General features: G+C 40.3%; 1 protein-coding gene across 1 annotated transcript in view; it reads right to left on the bottom strand.

Annotated features, from left to right (window-relative positions):
- The window catches only part of CARMIL1 (capping protein regulator and myosin 1 linker 1), a 193274-nt gene that overhangs the window by 11086 nt on the left and 163934 nt on the right, over positions 1–18254 (bottom strand). Inside the window, 5 exon segments of the mRNA XM_032681955.1 lie at positions 901–979; positions 5998–6430; positions 9017–9123; positions 13047–13243; positions 13562–13628. Of these exon segments, the coding sequence (XP_032537846.1) occupies positions 901–979; positions 5998–6430; positions 9017–9123; positions 13047–13243; positions 13562–13628 (883 nt within the window).

The raw sequence follows: 18254 nt of genomic DNA, 5'->3' as shown, positions 1-18254 counted from the left end.
TTTAGCAATCTTCTCTGCCATGCTTGCAGGGTACCTACCACTGCTACTGAGAAATCAGACCTGGATTTCCTAGTTCAGCCCACTCCTTTCATGTGGTACCCACAAACCAGCAGAGCTGAATCCCTTTCAAATACTTCACTGGCCAGTCTCAAAAGTATATATGAAGACTGGAATGTCCTCTTGTCCTGAGATGGCTGCAATATAGGCACTGACTGCCGTGTCAGGGACCAGGACTACAGCTTGACAATGGCACAGAAAGACCAGGTGCAGAGAGAGTTGGTGCTGTAAGCACTACAAGGCTGGCCACCACTTTGTACACAATGAGAGTAATTTTGTGCATGTGAGCAGTGTCCAGGGGGCTCCACAGCTTTGCAGACAGCCCTGGTTTCAATCAAACTGGGTAAATCCTGGGAAGAGTCAGCTGCTGTTGGCTATGAGCCAGGTGAAACAGTTGAAACCTAAGACTACTCAAGTTGGTATGTGCAGACTACTATAAACCTTGCAAATTGGTCATATTTAGGTCCTCAGATATATTCATCACTTGCACTTCTTCGTGCATAGACATTCCTGGTGGCTCTTGAGTTGAGCTTCAGCTTTGCTGATCCCATTAAAAGTCAGCATCCCTTTGAAGGCGCCTCAGGTACCCGCACCAAGTAGTCCCTCTCCTGTGCAACGAGAGTAAAAAGTGAGCCATAAATTCAGCCCTAAAGCTGACTTCATGAGACGTGCTGTCCAACACAGCACAGAAAGCAAACTTGTTTCTAATCATCTGCACTTAGTGTAAATTCCTATTTTGCTTAGCAATTGTAGACATACAATCTGAAGAGGGAATTGAGATTTTTGAAGTTATGCATTTTGCAATTTCTAGAAAGAGTTTATACCAAGGAACCCATACTGTACCTGCACCACTTCCATCCAGTCGTTCTGAGCTCACTGTTGTGTCAAAAGACTCTCTGGGAGTCGTGTCATTCCCAAGTTTCTGAAAGAGTGAGAAAAGCTCTCATATTAGTAATATATCTGCAATTAGTACAACTCAGTCGTTCTGCTAGGTAAAAAAACCCTCTAATTTGGAAGCCATGAGGCAGAGAAAACACTTATAGTAAGAAATTGTGGATTCTCTCCCTTTGTTTCTGTTTCAAGTCTTGGAGAGCTAAGTGGGAAGAAAACCATGCTGATTTGTAACTAACACTGCCACATGCCTATCAAAGCTGCAATGACACCCTGCCTCCTATGAGACAGATCTCCTAATGTACAGGAATTGAAACTAGACTTTGAATATGACTGCTGAATGGATCTTATGCCATTCTACATAGAAGAATAGCTTCTCATTTTAGATAAAACTGCAGCTACAGAAATACCAGTACTGGTGTGTTTACAGGATACCTCTAAAACCAAACAGACCTTACTTACTGAAAAGTGTTTAAAGCTAGCCATCACAAGCACTGCTGGGTGCTCAGCACCTCTAAAGGAAGAGGACTTCTCGTTTATGTGCTGATATTTTGCCTAAGTCTTCCATTCTCTTGGTTAGGTTTCCGAACATCTTGGCCTCAAAAAAAAAGGCGCAAAAACTTTTGCCATATCATAGCTCTAGCCTAAGTGAGCTTGAAACCTGTGTATTCACCAGGAGAAGCTTACACATGCAGTGCTTTCTAAAGAACCAGCCTCCTTTTACTGGCTTACCTGCTACCAAACCTTAAGAAGAAGAATAAATGGGAGGATACAAAAAGTGCATAGAAGTAAGTGCAGGATATACTAAGACAGAAAGACTTAGAAAGATAAGACTAGGGATAAAAGTGAGATTATTTTGAAACTAAAAAAGTATGGATAGATTTCTGCAGGCAGCTTCAATATTGATCTTGATTTGTATTTCAAGACAGTGTGGCAAGACAGTTGGTGTGGTAAATGATTTGTTCTGATGACCATTGCATTTGGTTATATACCCATACATAAGTCATGTTGACACGTTCAGGTAACTGCTACTGCTACTCCAACACCAACTCTGCATGAATTGTACTGGGATTTGGCTATTCCATAGCATTCAGAAATCTCCACCATGTGCCACACAGTGCACATCAACCATGACCACTGCCCTTTGGAGGTTATGATCCTAAAGATTGCTAGGTATAGCACATGGGTAAAAATGGGACAACAGGAAATGTAGGAAGGAAGAGAATGGTTACAAGTAGCAGGAATACATATTTATTACAGAAAAAATGATGGATTTAGAGTGAAAATAGTATTTTAAATACAAGCATAAAGAAATGATCCCTAAATATCCATGCTGGCCATATATCTTTCCCCTGTAGTGGTAATACAATACAGCCATTTCAAGCGAAGAAGATTTTGGGGAGTGATGCATAAAACAGTGTAGTTGGCCTTAAAGATTTACTGACACCTTCATTTTGCTCATGTAATCTCATAGCTCCTTAAACAAAGCCTCTTTTCAATACAATAAAGAAGAGGATGGAGATGCTGAGTGTCTGTCATTCCTATATAAGACTTGGCAGGGTGATGCTATCTCCCAAGCTCTTCTCTAAGTACAGGTGAGCACTTAAAATGGCACACTGCATAAGGGGGATGCTATTAGAATCATCATTAAACTTCCCGTACTATAAAACTACCCTGATACAGATGTAAGTATCCACTCTAAGGGATTACATTTCTACAGGTTTTAAGTATAAAATCATCTGTATGTTAAAAACCATGTGTAAGCCAAACAAAGTGTTCTGGACAGATGCACTCAAGACTTGTAGGGGCAGAATATTAAGCTGTGGTGCCCATATGGACAAAACAAAATCATCTCTAAAGCTAATAGAACCATTAAAGCTTTGTACCACTGGGTGGAAACCCAGTTTTTATTCCTATTTCTTGACTGTCATTGATATTTTGGCTAAACTCTCACTTCTACACCTACCAAAGTTACATGTTTGTTTGTAAGACTGCCTTGGCTATGTATTTTTAAAGGGAATACCACTCTCCACTTACTGGATTTTTCTTCTGTACCTTGGAAAACCCCCTTTTTTTACAACAATTTCTTCATGGAATGTAAATCCTCATGAACTTTCACTGAAAAAGTAGTTTTCTTATAAAAATACTGAAGACATATTCATAACACTTATCTACAGTAAATGACTTAGGAGAGTTGTGTGACAGTATGAAACTAATTTCACTGTAACTCCTTCCTCCCTCCCTAGTTATCGGACTACTGAAGAAATATGACCATGCACAGAGATAAGTACAAAAGCCAGTGCTGGCATCTATTAGCATAGCACTCAAAAATGCAATTAGAATGTGAGCATGTTTGGCTACCTACTGTACACACATTACAAACTGCTTATGGTCCTGGGACAACACTAAACACTTCCTGCAAAAATTTACTCTTAGAAGTCAGATCAATGCAGGTGAATTTATCATGTAGATAAATAATGAGCAGACTACTTTTTATAGGAATTCATGCAAGGTTGGGCAACACCACAGAGCTGGGTGCCACTGAGAGTGAATAAACAGGTTACGGATGATGCTTTGCTCACAGGCCTTGCTCCAGGTACTTAAGAATCCAGTTTGTAACACTAGATGGAGCTAAAAGATCTTTTTATGTGCACCCAGAGGCAACACTAATCTGCAAACACTTGACTCTACCATTAGTGCCAATTCGCATGTTGTATTCTAAGCAAAAGAAAACAAAAACTCATTTACCATCTTTCCATCTACTGTGCACCTGCTCATCACTTGGTATCTGAAACAAGACTGCGGTACAGTACGAATGAAATAGTAAATTCCTTCTGGCTTTGTTTTCATGTAAAATAGCTCAGAATATAAGTAGCCATCTGTACCTTAAAGGAAAACACAATTTTCTAGCATACTGGAATTCTGATAAATTTGAAGATGTAACTTGATATCATACGCATCTTAAACAATGTAACACCAGTGGGATGATGTCTTCCACAGCTCAAGCGTGCGATTACTGTACGATTTTCACCTTCATGAATATCATGAATAAAAGTGTAAACCTAAAACTGTGACCTAGGATGAAGTATGTGAAAAATTCTTCAGAACAGCAGTTCAATTTCGTGTCCTCTGAGCAACATTAAGAACAGATAATTTAGTGCTCTGCTGTGTAAAGATTTCTATTTCAATGCAGTTTTCTTGTCACTCTTTAAATAAAATAAAAATATATAAAACCCCCATATTTTTGCATTCTATAAATACAAATTTTTACCAAACAATGAAATAAATAATATTATTTTCTTGAAAATTAAACCTGAAATAAGAGGAGTAACCGCTCCAGCCAGTAAAAAAGTGAAAGGTGGTAAAAAAAACCAAACTGGGAAAAGGCAACAACCTTTCATTTTGATGGATGAAATTAAAATTTTTAATTAATGCTACAAAAGCTCATCAGTCAAAGAGGACTTTTACTCTCCCCACTTAAAAAAATATACATGCTAATATTCTACCTCAGTCATGACCCTCCAGATTTGACTCACTGTAGATAACAAGTGTTAAGAACCCAAAGAGCATGAGGCATACACAATTAAGCAGTTGTAAAAATTCATATAGGCTGGAGTAGCTTGGTATTTTATAAGTTACAGGCAGGGCATAATACTCGTATTTAAAATCATATGGCATTCTAGTTGAAAACTTGGTGCCTTAGAAATCAATGAGACTATTCATGGGCATTACTTAAAACCAATGAGAAAGGTGGGAATTGGTAATTTCTTTAGAAAAATCATTTTCATGCTGAGGATCCCTTTAATGATCCATAGACTACTGCATTAATTTGAATCTGCTTATGACAAGGCTCTGGTGTCTGCAGGAATGGCTCACACATCATGGAAAGCACTATAAGACTATGAAGAAAGGTAAAAATGGACTTTGGGTGCCTTGCTTGGTCACAGCAAGACAATTCTGCACATGTTAAAGGAAGGAAAACCCAACAAAGCTTGCAGATGAGCTTTGTTGTAAGACAACATCTTCCAAATTACAGGGGACAATGGTGGGCAATGGAGAACATCTGAGTGCCCTGAACATAGAAGAGGAAAAGTGAAAAAAGGCTGATTCTTTGGTAACTGTGAAACATGCCAACTGCAGCTGGCAGGAAACAGAGGATAATAATGGAGAAGACCAAAGGGAAATGGGCATCAGGCAAAATAGGCTGGTACAAAAAGCTTTCGAGGAACACAAGGATATTCCACTACACATCTGCAAAGTGAAGCAGAGTTCTTGCCCAGCATCAGCACTTCACAGAAGAGAAAATTACAGAGAGCAAAGGCAATCTGGATGTTTTTTCATGTATGCTTTTCTTCTTTCAATCTTAGTATTTGAAATACAGAAATCAAAGCCACAAAAGTAATTAGGTGTGGTACAAAAGGACATAAAAATTAAAAAATGCAACAAGAAAAGTATATGCTGAATAGTTGTAAACAGTGACTGAAAATCAGATGTACTTCTCTGCATGGAATGTATAGTATAAAATACAACAGATGTCTCCTGTCTACATCATCTTCTGACTGCCAAATACCTGAGGTACTGATGTGCCAGGGGCACAGCAAGAAGTCTGTCCTAGCTTTACCTTTTCTAAAGCACAGTTTCAGTATGCACTGTGAACAAACACGATATAGAGATATCTGAGTTGTGCTTACTAGTCACACCAAAATTATCCTGTAATACATGCAAACAATTACATGTCCTCTTCTGTGTTTGTGATGATATCAATTGTAAGGGCTGGTGTCACCTCCTCCACAAGAGGAGAGAAAGAGTAGGCTTAAGGGTGCAATTCCTGCTCCACATGTGCAGCCTCCTCCTTGTCCAGGGCATTTGTGTTCAACCACCACAGCAGAGAGCAATCCTCTTGCAGGAACACCCTAATCCCTGTTGGAAAGCAGGATTGATGTGTCAAGCCCCAGCCACCAAACCTTAGATACCCAACCCATCTCTCCTGAAGACACCTAGCTTTTGCTCATTTTTTTAACAACTCAAGAGAAATCAAATTGCCTTCACCTTCTGAGCAGAGGCTGCTCTCTTCTCCTGCTTGGCTTTCATTTCTGCGAGAAGTCCACTGCCCATCACTTGCACACCATACCTCCGGCCGCCCTGGGGGCTTCCTTTGCTGTCACCCCTCTCAGCTTTTGCCACATCATCTGGTTGCACCTCCTCCAGTGAGTCTGGTGTCTTTAATTCCTCAGATCGCTCTGTACCACCGTTCTGCTCTGCAGGCTTTACCTCCTTCTTGCTTGTGTCTAAAGCTGGACTTCTTGTAGCAACCTTGGGCGAGGAGGGCTCCTCTGCCACTGTCACAGTCGGGGGACGTTCAGATTTGGAGCCTCTTGATTTGATTAAGTTAAGGAAGCCACTCTTTCTTGAGTCCCTTTTCTTCTTCTCATCACCTGCTTCACTGGGCTCACTGCTGTCGGAAGTTTTAGTTGACGGTCTCCTAAAAAAAGACAGACATTTTAAATTTTTCTCCTCTCCCCTCCTCCCTCTCTTTTAAACAGTACCAAACGACTTCTTCCAGGCAAAGCCAATCTTTTGTATGATCCATATGTAGCCCTATGCCCAATCATCTGATATATCTAAATTAAAAACTGGACAATTAGCACTGATCATACCATCTTGAGGATTCCTGTGCTGGCCTTGTGCACGGTGTAATGAAGACAGGCAACTGTTTCATCTGCACTGGGCATCCAGCTATTTCCAACATCAAACAGCTCTAGCAAAGCTGTCTATGCACATACGTATTTGGTTTTCATGGCCAGGTTTTGGTAGCAGGGAGGCTACAGGAGTGGTTTCCATGAGAAACTGTCAGAAACTTCCCCTATGCCTGACAGAGGCAATGCCAACCATCGCCAAGACTGACCTGCTGCTGGCCAAACTGAGCCCATCAGTGATGGTGGCAATGCCTTTGGGACAACATAGTTAAGAAGGGGGGAAAAAAAACCCTGTGCAACTACAGCTGGAGACAGGAGTGAAAACATGTGAGGGAAACAGCCCTGCAGACACTATGGTCAGTGAAGAAGAAGAGGGAAGAGGTGCTCCAGGCATTGGAGCAGAGATTCCCCTGCAGCCCAGGGAGGACCCCATGTTGGAGCAGGTGGATGCCCAAAGGAGGAAGCGACCTCAGGGGAAGGCCACATTGGAGAAGGCTCATAGCAGGACCTGTGAACTCACAGAGAAAAGACCCCATGCTGAAGAAGGGGAAGAGTGTGAGGAGTCCTCCTGCTGAGGAGGAAGGAGCAGCAGAGACAGAGTGTGATTGAACTGATTGCAGCCCTCATTCCCTGTGCCACTTGGAGGGAGAAAGAAGAGAAAATCAGGAGTGAAGTAGAGCCTGGGAAGAAGGAAGGGGTGGGTGAGGGAAGGTATTTTTAAGATTTAGTATATTTCTCATTATCATACTCTGATTTAATTATTTTTCCTCAAGACAAGTCTCTTTTGCCCATGATGGTAACTGGCGAGACATCTCTTCCTGCCCTTATTTCAACCCATGAGCCTTTTCTTATGATTTCCTCTTCTCTGTCCAGCTGAGGAGGGGAGTGATAAGGCAGCTTTGGTGGGCAACCCACCACAACATACAATTTCACTCTCCTCCGTTTCTAGAGTACACTATCTCTAGATAGTTTGTGTCTGCCTATAAGTGAAAGAACAACTGATCTAGACACATGGTTAACACAGCTTTTGGGGGATCTTGTTCCTTAAAGGCCCTACTTGAAATAGAAACTACTTGGTATAGCTGCCTTTTCTCAATTAGGAGCTGAGAAGCCACTTTTATAGTGCAGATGCTCATTCTAAAAAAAAACCAAACCAAACAAAAAACATGAGAAAAAAAAGCCCTAACAAAAAAAAAAAAAACCCAAATCAATCTACCTGCCACTAGGATTTTCTACAGGCATTTTCTAAGCAGAGTATTCACACTTGAGGGGTAAGCTGGGTGCATAACACATCCGCATAAGAGCATCCAAACTGGAGAGAGAGCCACTGGTGTCACAAATAGAGCAAAGATCCTCAGCAAAGGCCATGACCAGGGACAGGCAAACAGGGATGGTGCAAGAGACATCTTAAATGAGCGGCTGGCAGGCACCCAAGGGAAGCACAGAAGAATGCAGTAGTCTGTAAGCACCCTGAACTTAACCTGGTTAGTCCATTTTTCAAAGCTACCATAGTTTCACCCCTACACATAGTATACCACACATGGCTTCATGTGTCACTATAGATATTTATAACTCATAGTGACTGTAAAACATTTGCTTTTCCTGACACAGCTATCTACCAGTTAACACCTACTATTTTCCTGAATGTATGTCACATACAGCACAGAAAGGGTCATTCCAAGTTGCCTGGAAATCACCCTTGCATTCTCATTTAGTTATGTAAGTATTTTTGTATGTGTGTGTGTGTGCATGTGTATGAACACGCACGAATTCAAGAACATCTAAATGCATGGTTCTGCAAATATACAACTAGATAAAAAGCAACTGTATAAGCTGCATAACCCTTATGAAAAGCTGAAAGAGACATATCTTTCAGATTAATGTTTTGCCTAAACCTGGAATACTGCTAATTGGCCAAACACATCTTTAACATATTCCTAAACCAGCATAAATCTACTGTCATCAGTGGATGACAACACTGTATCCAACAGCAGTCCTTACTAGACAGAGACACTCGTGTGTACAACTAGCACTGAACAGATCCTCAACCAATACAAAGCTCTGCTTCAGCTTTAATGAGCTTTGCTGAAGGGTAAAATGAAGTCAGCTGAATTATAAAAATACACATTAGTCATTAATCGCCCCACATGGTATAATAAAGCAATTTATTTCAAAGTAGCCATTTTTAAGGGGAGGTAACTGAATTCACAACGTCTTGGCTACTAAAGTATTTTCTGACTCTGACACCACCAACCCTGGATATTGGGAACAGAAGTCAAGCACAGCTTAAAAGGGTTACTTGCTCAGCATTAAGATGGACTTTTTTTTTAAAAAAAAACCAAAAACATTCTAGAAAATTTTTTTGAACTTACTTTGAATCCATTTTTGTCACTTTCTTAGTGAAAAATTCATCCACGCCTTCATCCACTCTCCCCATGAGGCCATTCTGATCCCCTTCTGGAGGTAGTCCAGCAGGAACCTGACAGAAGAAAAAAACTCTTTCAGGTATACAATAATCTAAGCATCTTTGTTCCAGTGATAATAATTAAGAGTTAAGACATTAAAAAAATTGTGTGTGCCAACCAAACCTCAGTGCAGACCACAGAATCACCACTGGAATTACCCCGTTAATCAGGTCAGTTGATGCATTACATCAAATGCAAAGTAACCCAAACCACCACTGACAACCTGGATTCTGCAAGGCATGAGGCCAGGAATCAAATGCCTTGGGCTTGTGAGAATAGAGCACTAGTTCAGTTAGACAAGAAAAAATAAATCCTGATCAAGTGGTGACGTGAAGTGAAAGTATTTTCAACAACCAGTTGTTTCTCTGTTTGGAGAAAAATATATGTTCTGGATTTTGGATTCAGAGATTTAGGAACAGAGCCTTTTATAATTCTTTCAATCCAGTATCTCCAAAAGCAGAGACTCTAAATACAGAATCAGGTGTATCACTTTAGGAACCAAGCACAGATTTTTGCTCCATGTCTGAAAATGGCAAACCGGTTCCCTGTCTTTGGCTTCAATGCCCACATTTTGAATATGGGTGACATGAGGCATATAAACTGGGCTGGCTTAGAAACATCTGCCAGCCACAAAGGCCCTGTGAAGATTAGCTAGTGACTCTGCAGCCTCCTGAAGATGAAACAAGTTGTCTCCTGCAAGGATTTCTCATGAGGTCTAGCTCCTGTATGTGGCTTTGATGTGGAAAAGCTCTGTTACCAGTAAAGAGACTTCCTTCAATTTAAATGCCATACAGAAACCTTTTAGGTGACTACAGAGGACTCCACAAGACCCAACCCAGTTGTATTCTTGGTAGTACTAAGGACCAGGAATCAGTTCGCCACAAATAGCAGAGTTTGTAATTTTAAACAATTCAAGTTAACAAATCTCCTAGTCGCCACCATAGCTCAGAGTAACCCCAGTTTCCCTTTTAATGTGTAGCATATGCTCTTTTCTATGCCTCTAAAACGAAAAATAAATACTCTTAAAAGTGGCTTTTAACATCAAACACAGTCTCATTAAGTCAGGACAACAGACTTCATATGAACTAATGCTTTGACACAACCATGAAACTTTTTACTTTCCATGGCTGAACCTTGTTAGAAGTCTAGTATTTATTATTTGTTACCAAAGATATTAGTTAATATTTTATTGATACCTGCTGTAGCAATCTAAAAGTGATGTGAAAAGAGTTCAGCTGGTAATGACTGCTTTGTTGACAGTCAAACTGGCAACAGATTTTCTATAAAACCTATTCTATTCTAAGAAGCACAGTGATTTATCAGATTTCCAGCTCGGCTACCTTTGGTATTTTCTGTAGAGAACTTGTTTAGCTGGAGCATCTGAGACTAGGCAGAGCTGCACATACTAACATCTGGGTTGGTCACACCAGTGACCACCTCAGTCAAAAGCCTGTTATCACTGGTGGTATCATTGGCATCTCAACCAAAACATGCAAATTAAAAGTGGCTGACGCATTTTAACAGATATGAGAAACCACTTAATATTGATACTGGAGTCCTCCAGATAGTAGGAACAAACAATAATGTATCAAAAGCAAGAGTATCTCCTGAAGAGGAAGTAATTCCATAATCCAATGATCTACAGCAAATGAGAAGACCTACCTCAAAAAAAGAAAACAGTTTGCATCTGAAACAGAAGCAAGTACCTACAAATTAACTAAAGATGTACACAAATGTTGAGGGCCAAATAAGGTCCTCAAGGCACAGAATTTTCTTACAGCTGTTTATTGTAATGCTTTTTAGTGATCAGCGTTAACTGTAAGACTGAACTCTGGTTTATCTTGTGTTTTACTGTCCTAATGTAAAAAAAAAAGTGTTAAGTTTTAATTTTTCATTTTTTAATCTCTTTTTTAACTTAAGTTTAAAAGCAAGCCTTCCAGGGCTTTGAAGCAGAAATAAAAAAGTTGAATCACAATCTCTTCATAAATTACAGATTCATTCATCTCTTTTGCTGTATTAAATCCTCATACATGTGGGAAGAACTCCTGAGGTTAAGATCGCAAAAAAATCTAAATTATAAACAACTCCTTTGTCATTTTGCTTCAAAGTTAAAGCTACTTTGGGGTGGGTGGTGCTGAGGGGGTTTTTTGCCTCTCTTTTTTCCCCCCTCTGAACACTCATTTCAGTAAAAACTTTGACAAAACTATAAATCTTTCTTCTGCCTGCCCACCCAACCCAAGTTAAAAGTTTGCATTTCTTCCGTTTTTCCCCATTGTCTTCTTTCTTTTCTTATAATTTTCAGCTTACAAAGAACAAATCTGTTTTCCAGCAAAACCAGAGAAGTGTAAGTATGATCATCTGAGATCTCTTAAATTACTAAACACAAATAATGGGAACTGCAATCAACCCAACAGGTCTGCTTTAAGTAGCAGAAAAGGTCAAGATTTTGCCTCTCACATTTCAAATGCTTTCATCTTCAGAAGCATCAAAACAAAGATGTTAAGCCTTTAAAAATTTGTTTGAACTTGTTACAAGGTCACAACTAGTAAGGAACTAAATGGTTCATAAAAACAAGGCAGGGACAAATTAGTTTAAGTAAAAAAAAGCTCCTTTCAATTTCTGCAACTAAATAAACTCCCAATTTCCTAATTAATTCAATATAGATGAACATTCCCACAACACCCCACTATCATGGGAAGTAACACTTCTTCTCTACAAGGAGTAACCTTTTTGTTTCTGTTGAACAAGGTATTGTATGTCCTAGTTCCACGCCTCGTAGCAAAGCACTTGCCCCTCCCATGTCCCCACTCATTCCACATCCCAGTGCTGATGGCACAGGATGAGCTGAGTAACTTTGGAAGCAACTGGGAAAACATGTGCGTTCTGCAGCACTGGAATTGGAAGACGCAAACACAGATGTGTTTTCATTATGTAGAGACAAATTCATCCTCCTGCTACCTCTAACCTTCCCTGTAAAGCACAAGGGAATGGAAAGTTGGCTTGAATATCCCCTTTGCTTGAAGGTTTCTCCATTTCCAAGTGATGCAAAAAAGCACTCTACTGCCCAATATGATCTTTCCCAGTATAAGGGAAATTTTTAAGAATACTCTCTGTTGACAATCCTCAAAAAGAAGCAGAAGAGGCCACAGGCATTCACTACTAGGCAGCCTAACTCAGAGAAGCAATGGCTGCCCCTCAATAAGGGCTACTTATCATATCAGTTGTGCTCTGTTGCTGTGAGATAACTCTGTAGCTCCTCCAGATCTCTCTTTACATACCCCGAGGACACACCATTACAGAAATAAATCTTTATTGATGTGGTACGCCAAGGAAATGGAACTGCGGGAACTCCACGCGCATATATGAAATTCACACCAATGCCTTTCGTAAACAGACAGTGCTCTTCTGTTTTGTTTTTCTAAGGCAGGTTTCAGCATGAAAAGCAGATCTGCGACTATGCAGATTTGCTGGCCCAAACACCATCTGCAGTTAAGGAGCTGTGGGAAGCTGGGTGTCACAGAAGAGCTCCTCCGAGAGCTGACAGAAATAAGAATTCATGCCAAGTTACCACCTCTTAATGCAGGCAGAAAAAAGGATTAAGACTTAACAAACCCTTGCAATATAATTGAAAAGTCTCATGATATTTTGTGCATTTCCTGTGAAAGCTCCAAGTACCTCCAGAAACTGCTTCCATGAAAAAAACAGAAGCAAAATAAAAAAGGATAAAACTTATCCTGGATTTAGGCCATGTCAAACAAGACAAAAAGCTTGTAATAGGGATAGCACACTGAAAGACATGAATACCAGAAGAAAAATTAAGTAGTTGCTTATGGCTTTTAAAACTTTAACAGTTTTCCTTGTTACATTGCAAGACCTAACTCATGGCAAAAGGCAATCAAGACATGACATTGCCAGGAATATTTTAACGTAGACTCACTGCTGCTTGGCTGGGCTGCTGCTTTTTATTCCTTTTGGGCCTTAATTTTGTAAAGTGTTCCAGTTTCCTCCCTTCTTCAGATGGCAGCTCTGAAATGAATCCAGAAGTTCGTTTGTCTGGCCTGCTGGAAGGAAATGGTGGGTCTTCTATATGGATAGGTACTTCTTCCAGTGCTTTATCTAGATCAAATTCCATTTCTAAGAGAAATCAAAACTTTCTCATTAGATTTAACATGATATTTAAAACAAAAGACAATGCCATTTCTCTCTTTTGTGGCAAACAATTATAAGCACATTTAGAGAACTGAGCCACAACATGTCTGTGAGCAGATAGAGCACTGTGAGCAACTGTTTACTATCAAACACACTAGCAGAGTCACAAAACAAAGCAGCCAGTGTGGGCCTCAAATGCAGTCCAAATGGAAGGAGAATTACCTGTACTTTTCAATCAAGAACTACCTAGAACTTCCTCAGGCAAGTACAGAAGTAAAACAGTTTTATGAAATTCTCACTTACCAAAAGCTCTGGACACCGGCCGGAGCATTCTACTGTGGATGCTTTTTCTTTTTGATTTAGGAGTCATCTATCAACATAAAACAAAACAAAAGTTACTTTAGGGGACAGAAGAAATGACAACAAATCAGTTCTTCAAGGCTATGAGTCATTTCAAGATCTAATTGTGTTTAAGACCAGAAGGGAATATTTTTTTTTCCTCAGAACTTTTTCTAAACTGATGTTTCGTTCAACTTATGTTGAACAGAATCAGAGGTAGTTTAGTGTTCTCATTAAAACTGTAGGTTGTACACAAGATGATTATGGAAACTGTCCAAGCATTAAGTCTTTGACCCCCACAATGGAACTATTAAAACCTCACCTCTATACTTGAGATCACAAGGGACAAAATATTTGATTACTTTGTCCAGTACTGCACTGTTAATGACAATACCAGGAATAGCCTCCCCCTTGTACTAGCTTTTATTTCTGACACAAGATACACATCCTCAGTTCGTTTGTTAGTGACATGCTACCACGAAACTATGCCTCTGGACACCACCATAGAGCTCACCAAACTTTCCTAGGAAAATGAGCTTTGGAGCACACAGCCGTTCTTCAAAAAACAAAAATATCATGTCAGTGTGAGCAGTTATCTGCAGCAGACACATGACGTCCCTGGATTTTAGATATGTTGGGAATAGGTGGAAAGTTACTTCAGCACACACTCAACATAGTTACTGAATTACGTGCTATTACACTTCTCATAGTCACGTTTGCAGAAAAAAAGAGTATGTTGCCTTAAGAGCACAAATACCCAGACTTAAGAGTCAAGTTTATTGATTTTGGAAGAAAGCTGCCCTTCTTTCCTTGATTGAACTCTTCTGAAAGTTGGAATGGCAAGAGAGGTAGTTTTGCTACAGGAAATGCATGTATCACCAATTCTGAACCTCTTAAAATAGCTTAGCATTGTAAGACTTTTTGTTTAAAGGTTGACCTGCAGGTTTTCTTAAGAGTGAATTTAAAATGACTCAGCTTCTGCAAAGATGGTCCCCTTTTGTGGTAGAGTTGTACATGCTGGCTTTAGTGATATCCATATACTTCCATTTACTTGCTAGTCTTGAAGCTTAGTGGCTTCAAATTCTGGGCTATCAGTCAGGAAGCTGTTATAGCTTGCAACTCATTAACAAAATTGTTAATAAAATTTAGCAGCATCAATTTTATATAAGCCAGAAAAACCAGAGTTGGCATTGACATTTCAGACAAATCAAGAACTATTTAAGGTAAACACTCACTAGTTTTATGTATGGAAAGTTCAGTGCATAGACTTGCATGTACTGAAGTCATACTTCCTAAGTAGCTACGAGGATTATTATGCCACTACTCACATGCTCAGGGTTATGGCAGATTTTGTGACAGAACAGCTATTAGCCATCTTCTCAAGATGAGAAAAGGACCTGAAGACTACAGAGCAGGCAGTGATAGCACTACCTGGGCAACAGAGCTCTGGTTTTATTGCCATGCACGTCATTGGGGAAAAAAAGATACCTTCAGCTGTTGCAGGTTTCCACTTCCACATTTGACAACCATCCGTAAATGACACAATAGTTTCAAGATCAGCCAGGAAGTAGCTGGCCACCTGAGTGGACTTACTCTCACATTAATGAACAGGTGAAATGTTGCTGAAAGGTCAGACACTACTTTCAGTGTTACCAATAAATTAAATGCAATGTATTCAACAGCAAGTGGCTGGAGAGGTACTGAACTTTTTCAGCCAAAACTGCAGTGGACTGTGCTACAGGTAGGCAGCTGGGCAGCCTCTGAACTGCACATCTCAACAGCTGCCGATCCATCATGAAACCTGAAACAACCAAAGGCATCTGCACCTCTTATAAGGAAGAGTTGAAACAGCTCAGCATTTGGGGGACAGCAATTAGGAGTCACTATCAGTAGTCCTGGTTTTATTTCCAGACATAGCCCATTTCCCTTGTTAAGGTATATTTGCATGCATTTTGGTCTGTTTCCCAATTTTTTTTGGTGATGTGACTGGAAGTTACATCTAGTAGAATAATACAGCAACTCGTGCTAAAGAAGATCAGAAAGCAGGACAGAAAACAAAGATGATGGGAGACCTCTCATCACTCAGTAACTGCACAGCCATGGCCAGTGTTCAGAGTGGCTCCTGGATGAACACAGACAACCTGAGAGCTGCATCAGCCCAGGGCACCAATGCAAAGCAGCACAGGGCAAGTTTTGAGGTTCCTGTGCAAGGACTGAAATGCTCTCAATACATCTCCAACAGCCAGGAACAGAGTGATTTCGTCTTCCTTCCCAGACAAGAAAATGCCCCCAGATGACCCTGAAGAGCTTGTGCTGATGACCATAAGCCAGTCTCTGGATCACTGCTATAACTTACTGTCAGCTTGGCATCATTCATCAGCAGCTTGGTTGCTGGGGATAAAGGCAGAGGGATAGAGATGCTTCCCATTTGCTTTAACAGCATGAATAACAGCTCTACATACAATTTTATTTGAAACCTTCTGTTTTCTAGCCTGTTTAGGAAGTGCACAGATGAAAGGCTTCTTGCCAAGAGAACTTCTAGATCACACACAGAGCGAAATGGGTCAAAGCATTAATTTAAATAGGCCAGTGTGCTCTTTTTACAAAATATTAGGATTAATCTCTGCTTAACATCTCAGTCACCGCACAGTATGCTACAGCAGCAGTGCACATGTCATTCTTAGAGGAGATATCTGAACCCCCCAGCCCCGATTTCCATAGCTCATGGAAGCAGTTCAGCTTTGTCAGACCTTCTGCCTTCCCACCCTCTGGCCCCGCAAGCATAACATGGCTCTCCTGCCTTATGTTTCACTCACGGCTTTTACAGAGGAATAACTATTAGTATCAACCTCCCCTCTTTCACTTCTTCCACAACTTCCAGAAACTTGCCATTCTAGCAGACCACCTCCTGAACCACTTCCTTTCCATGAGCACACTGTAGGCTGCTTGGCAGAACAGATGAGAATATTAGCTGCATCTCTGGATTTTGAGAGGACCTCTTGGAAGTCTGGGTGCACCTATGCTACAGAGGTCTCTGGAGATGGCTTCATGAATGTATCCCTCTGCAGTAGATGGGAGCCAGCAAAATTTCTACTACGCTCCCAAATAAGGGCTTACTTAGACACTGTCTGTGTCCATGGTAACTTTAAACTCCCAAGATCTCTTCTCATGATCACTTTTCCAGATTCCTATCTTCTGATTGCCTTCCCCTCAAAACTATCTGAGTTCTCTGGAGTTTTCTGAAATTATTTTACCAATTGTGGAGGAACACTAGTACCTTGGGAATTAAAAAGACCAACTAAAATCACTCTGTTTTGAATGCTAGAAAGCAACAGGGTCTCAGATACTCTATTTTCCTTGTTTATACAGATAATTGGAATTATTCTCAGTGCTGAGGGACATGCTTATTTCCACTTTTTTCTCCTCCTACTCCAAAGTAAGTTAAATTCAATCCTATTAGATACAGGGAAGCTCTGTGACCCTGCTGTCACTTCCCTTTCAAAAAATTTCTAACAAACTAATGAGCAACTTGCTGTTCCCTCTTCAGATTGAGCTCCCCAACCAGTCTCCCTTCAACCCTCCTTCCTGTAAAACAGTGCATGGTTTTTCAGCTTCAAGAATGTGTTAAGGACTATTCTTTCATTAAACTGGATGATGCCTGAATATAAAACCAAATCAATAGATTTTCCTTCTGGGCAGTAACATTTATGCTTACACCTCCAACATCAGTACTCTGCTTTGGTTTGGTATTAAAGCCAAGGGATCCTTTAAATTCAGATGCTCTGTTAGCTGAACCTTTCTGTAAATCCAGCCTCATCCCTGAACCACTGGCTATTTCATTTGTAGGTGCAGATGGATGGCACTACAGTCTCCCAGGAGACTCACAAGGCAGTACAGAGGCAAATGGAGCACAAAAACATAAACAAGTAGGCCAGAAACAGCAGAGCTAAAAAAATACTTACACTTGTACAGCAGAGAGTCTCCATGCAGCAAAAAAGAAAGAAAAAAGAATATGAATGGGGAAGACAAAGCAATAGCAGTTCTCAGGAAAGGAGGCAAAACCAGAAACCACCAAAATAAAGAAAACTAAAGCCAAAACACTCGGAAATCTTAGCAGGAGACGTGACATGCAGGAATGAGGTAAAAATCCCTTTTATTTGGAGGTGCTACACATTTTGTATTTCCAGAGGACAACCAGAGAAGGATGCGATCTCTCTTGTTTGATCTATATTGGGACAAATTCAGGTTTTCTGACATTTGTTTCCAATATATGGCACTCACCAATGGTGCCAACCTGACACCTGCTGTCCCAATGTGCTGAGTTTTTTTCATTTTGCTGGCACCAGTAGCGAGATAAAAAAAAATGTAATTCTGTTATTTCCCAGTCTGAAGGAAGATTCTGAATTAAAAATTGGCAGTTTGTTGTGAAAGCAGGCAAGCAAGGAAAATAAAATAAAGCTTCTCTTGAAGGAATGAGAAAGGATGCAAGTTTGTTCTCCCAAGGTTTAAATAAATCTATTCCAAAGCAACAGCATTTCTCTTTCCCATAAGGAGGTTCAGAGGCACAGACTTTTGGCATATTAGAGGAATGCTGTTCCATTACTAATGCACAACTTTTGCTCTTCCCTTCAGAAATGATAAGAAAGCAGCACAGCCA

Source organism: Chiroxiphia lanceolata, chromosome 1 (genome assembly GCF_009829145.1).
Source record: "Chiroxiphia lanceolata isolate bChiLan1 chromosome 1, bChiLan1.pri, whole genome shotgun sequence".
Classification (NCBI taxonomy): Eukaryota; Metazoa; Chordata; class Aves; order Passeriformes; family Pipridae; genus Chiroxiphia; species Chiroxiphia lanceolata.
The sequence above is the reverse complement of the archived record's forward strand: the minus strand, read 5'-3'. Positions and strand labels throughout refer to the sequence as shown.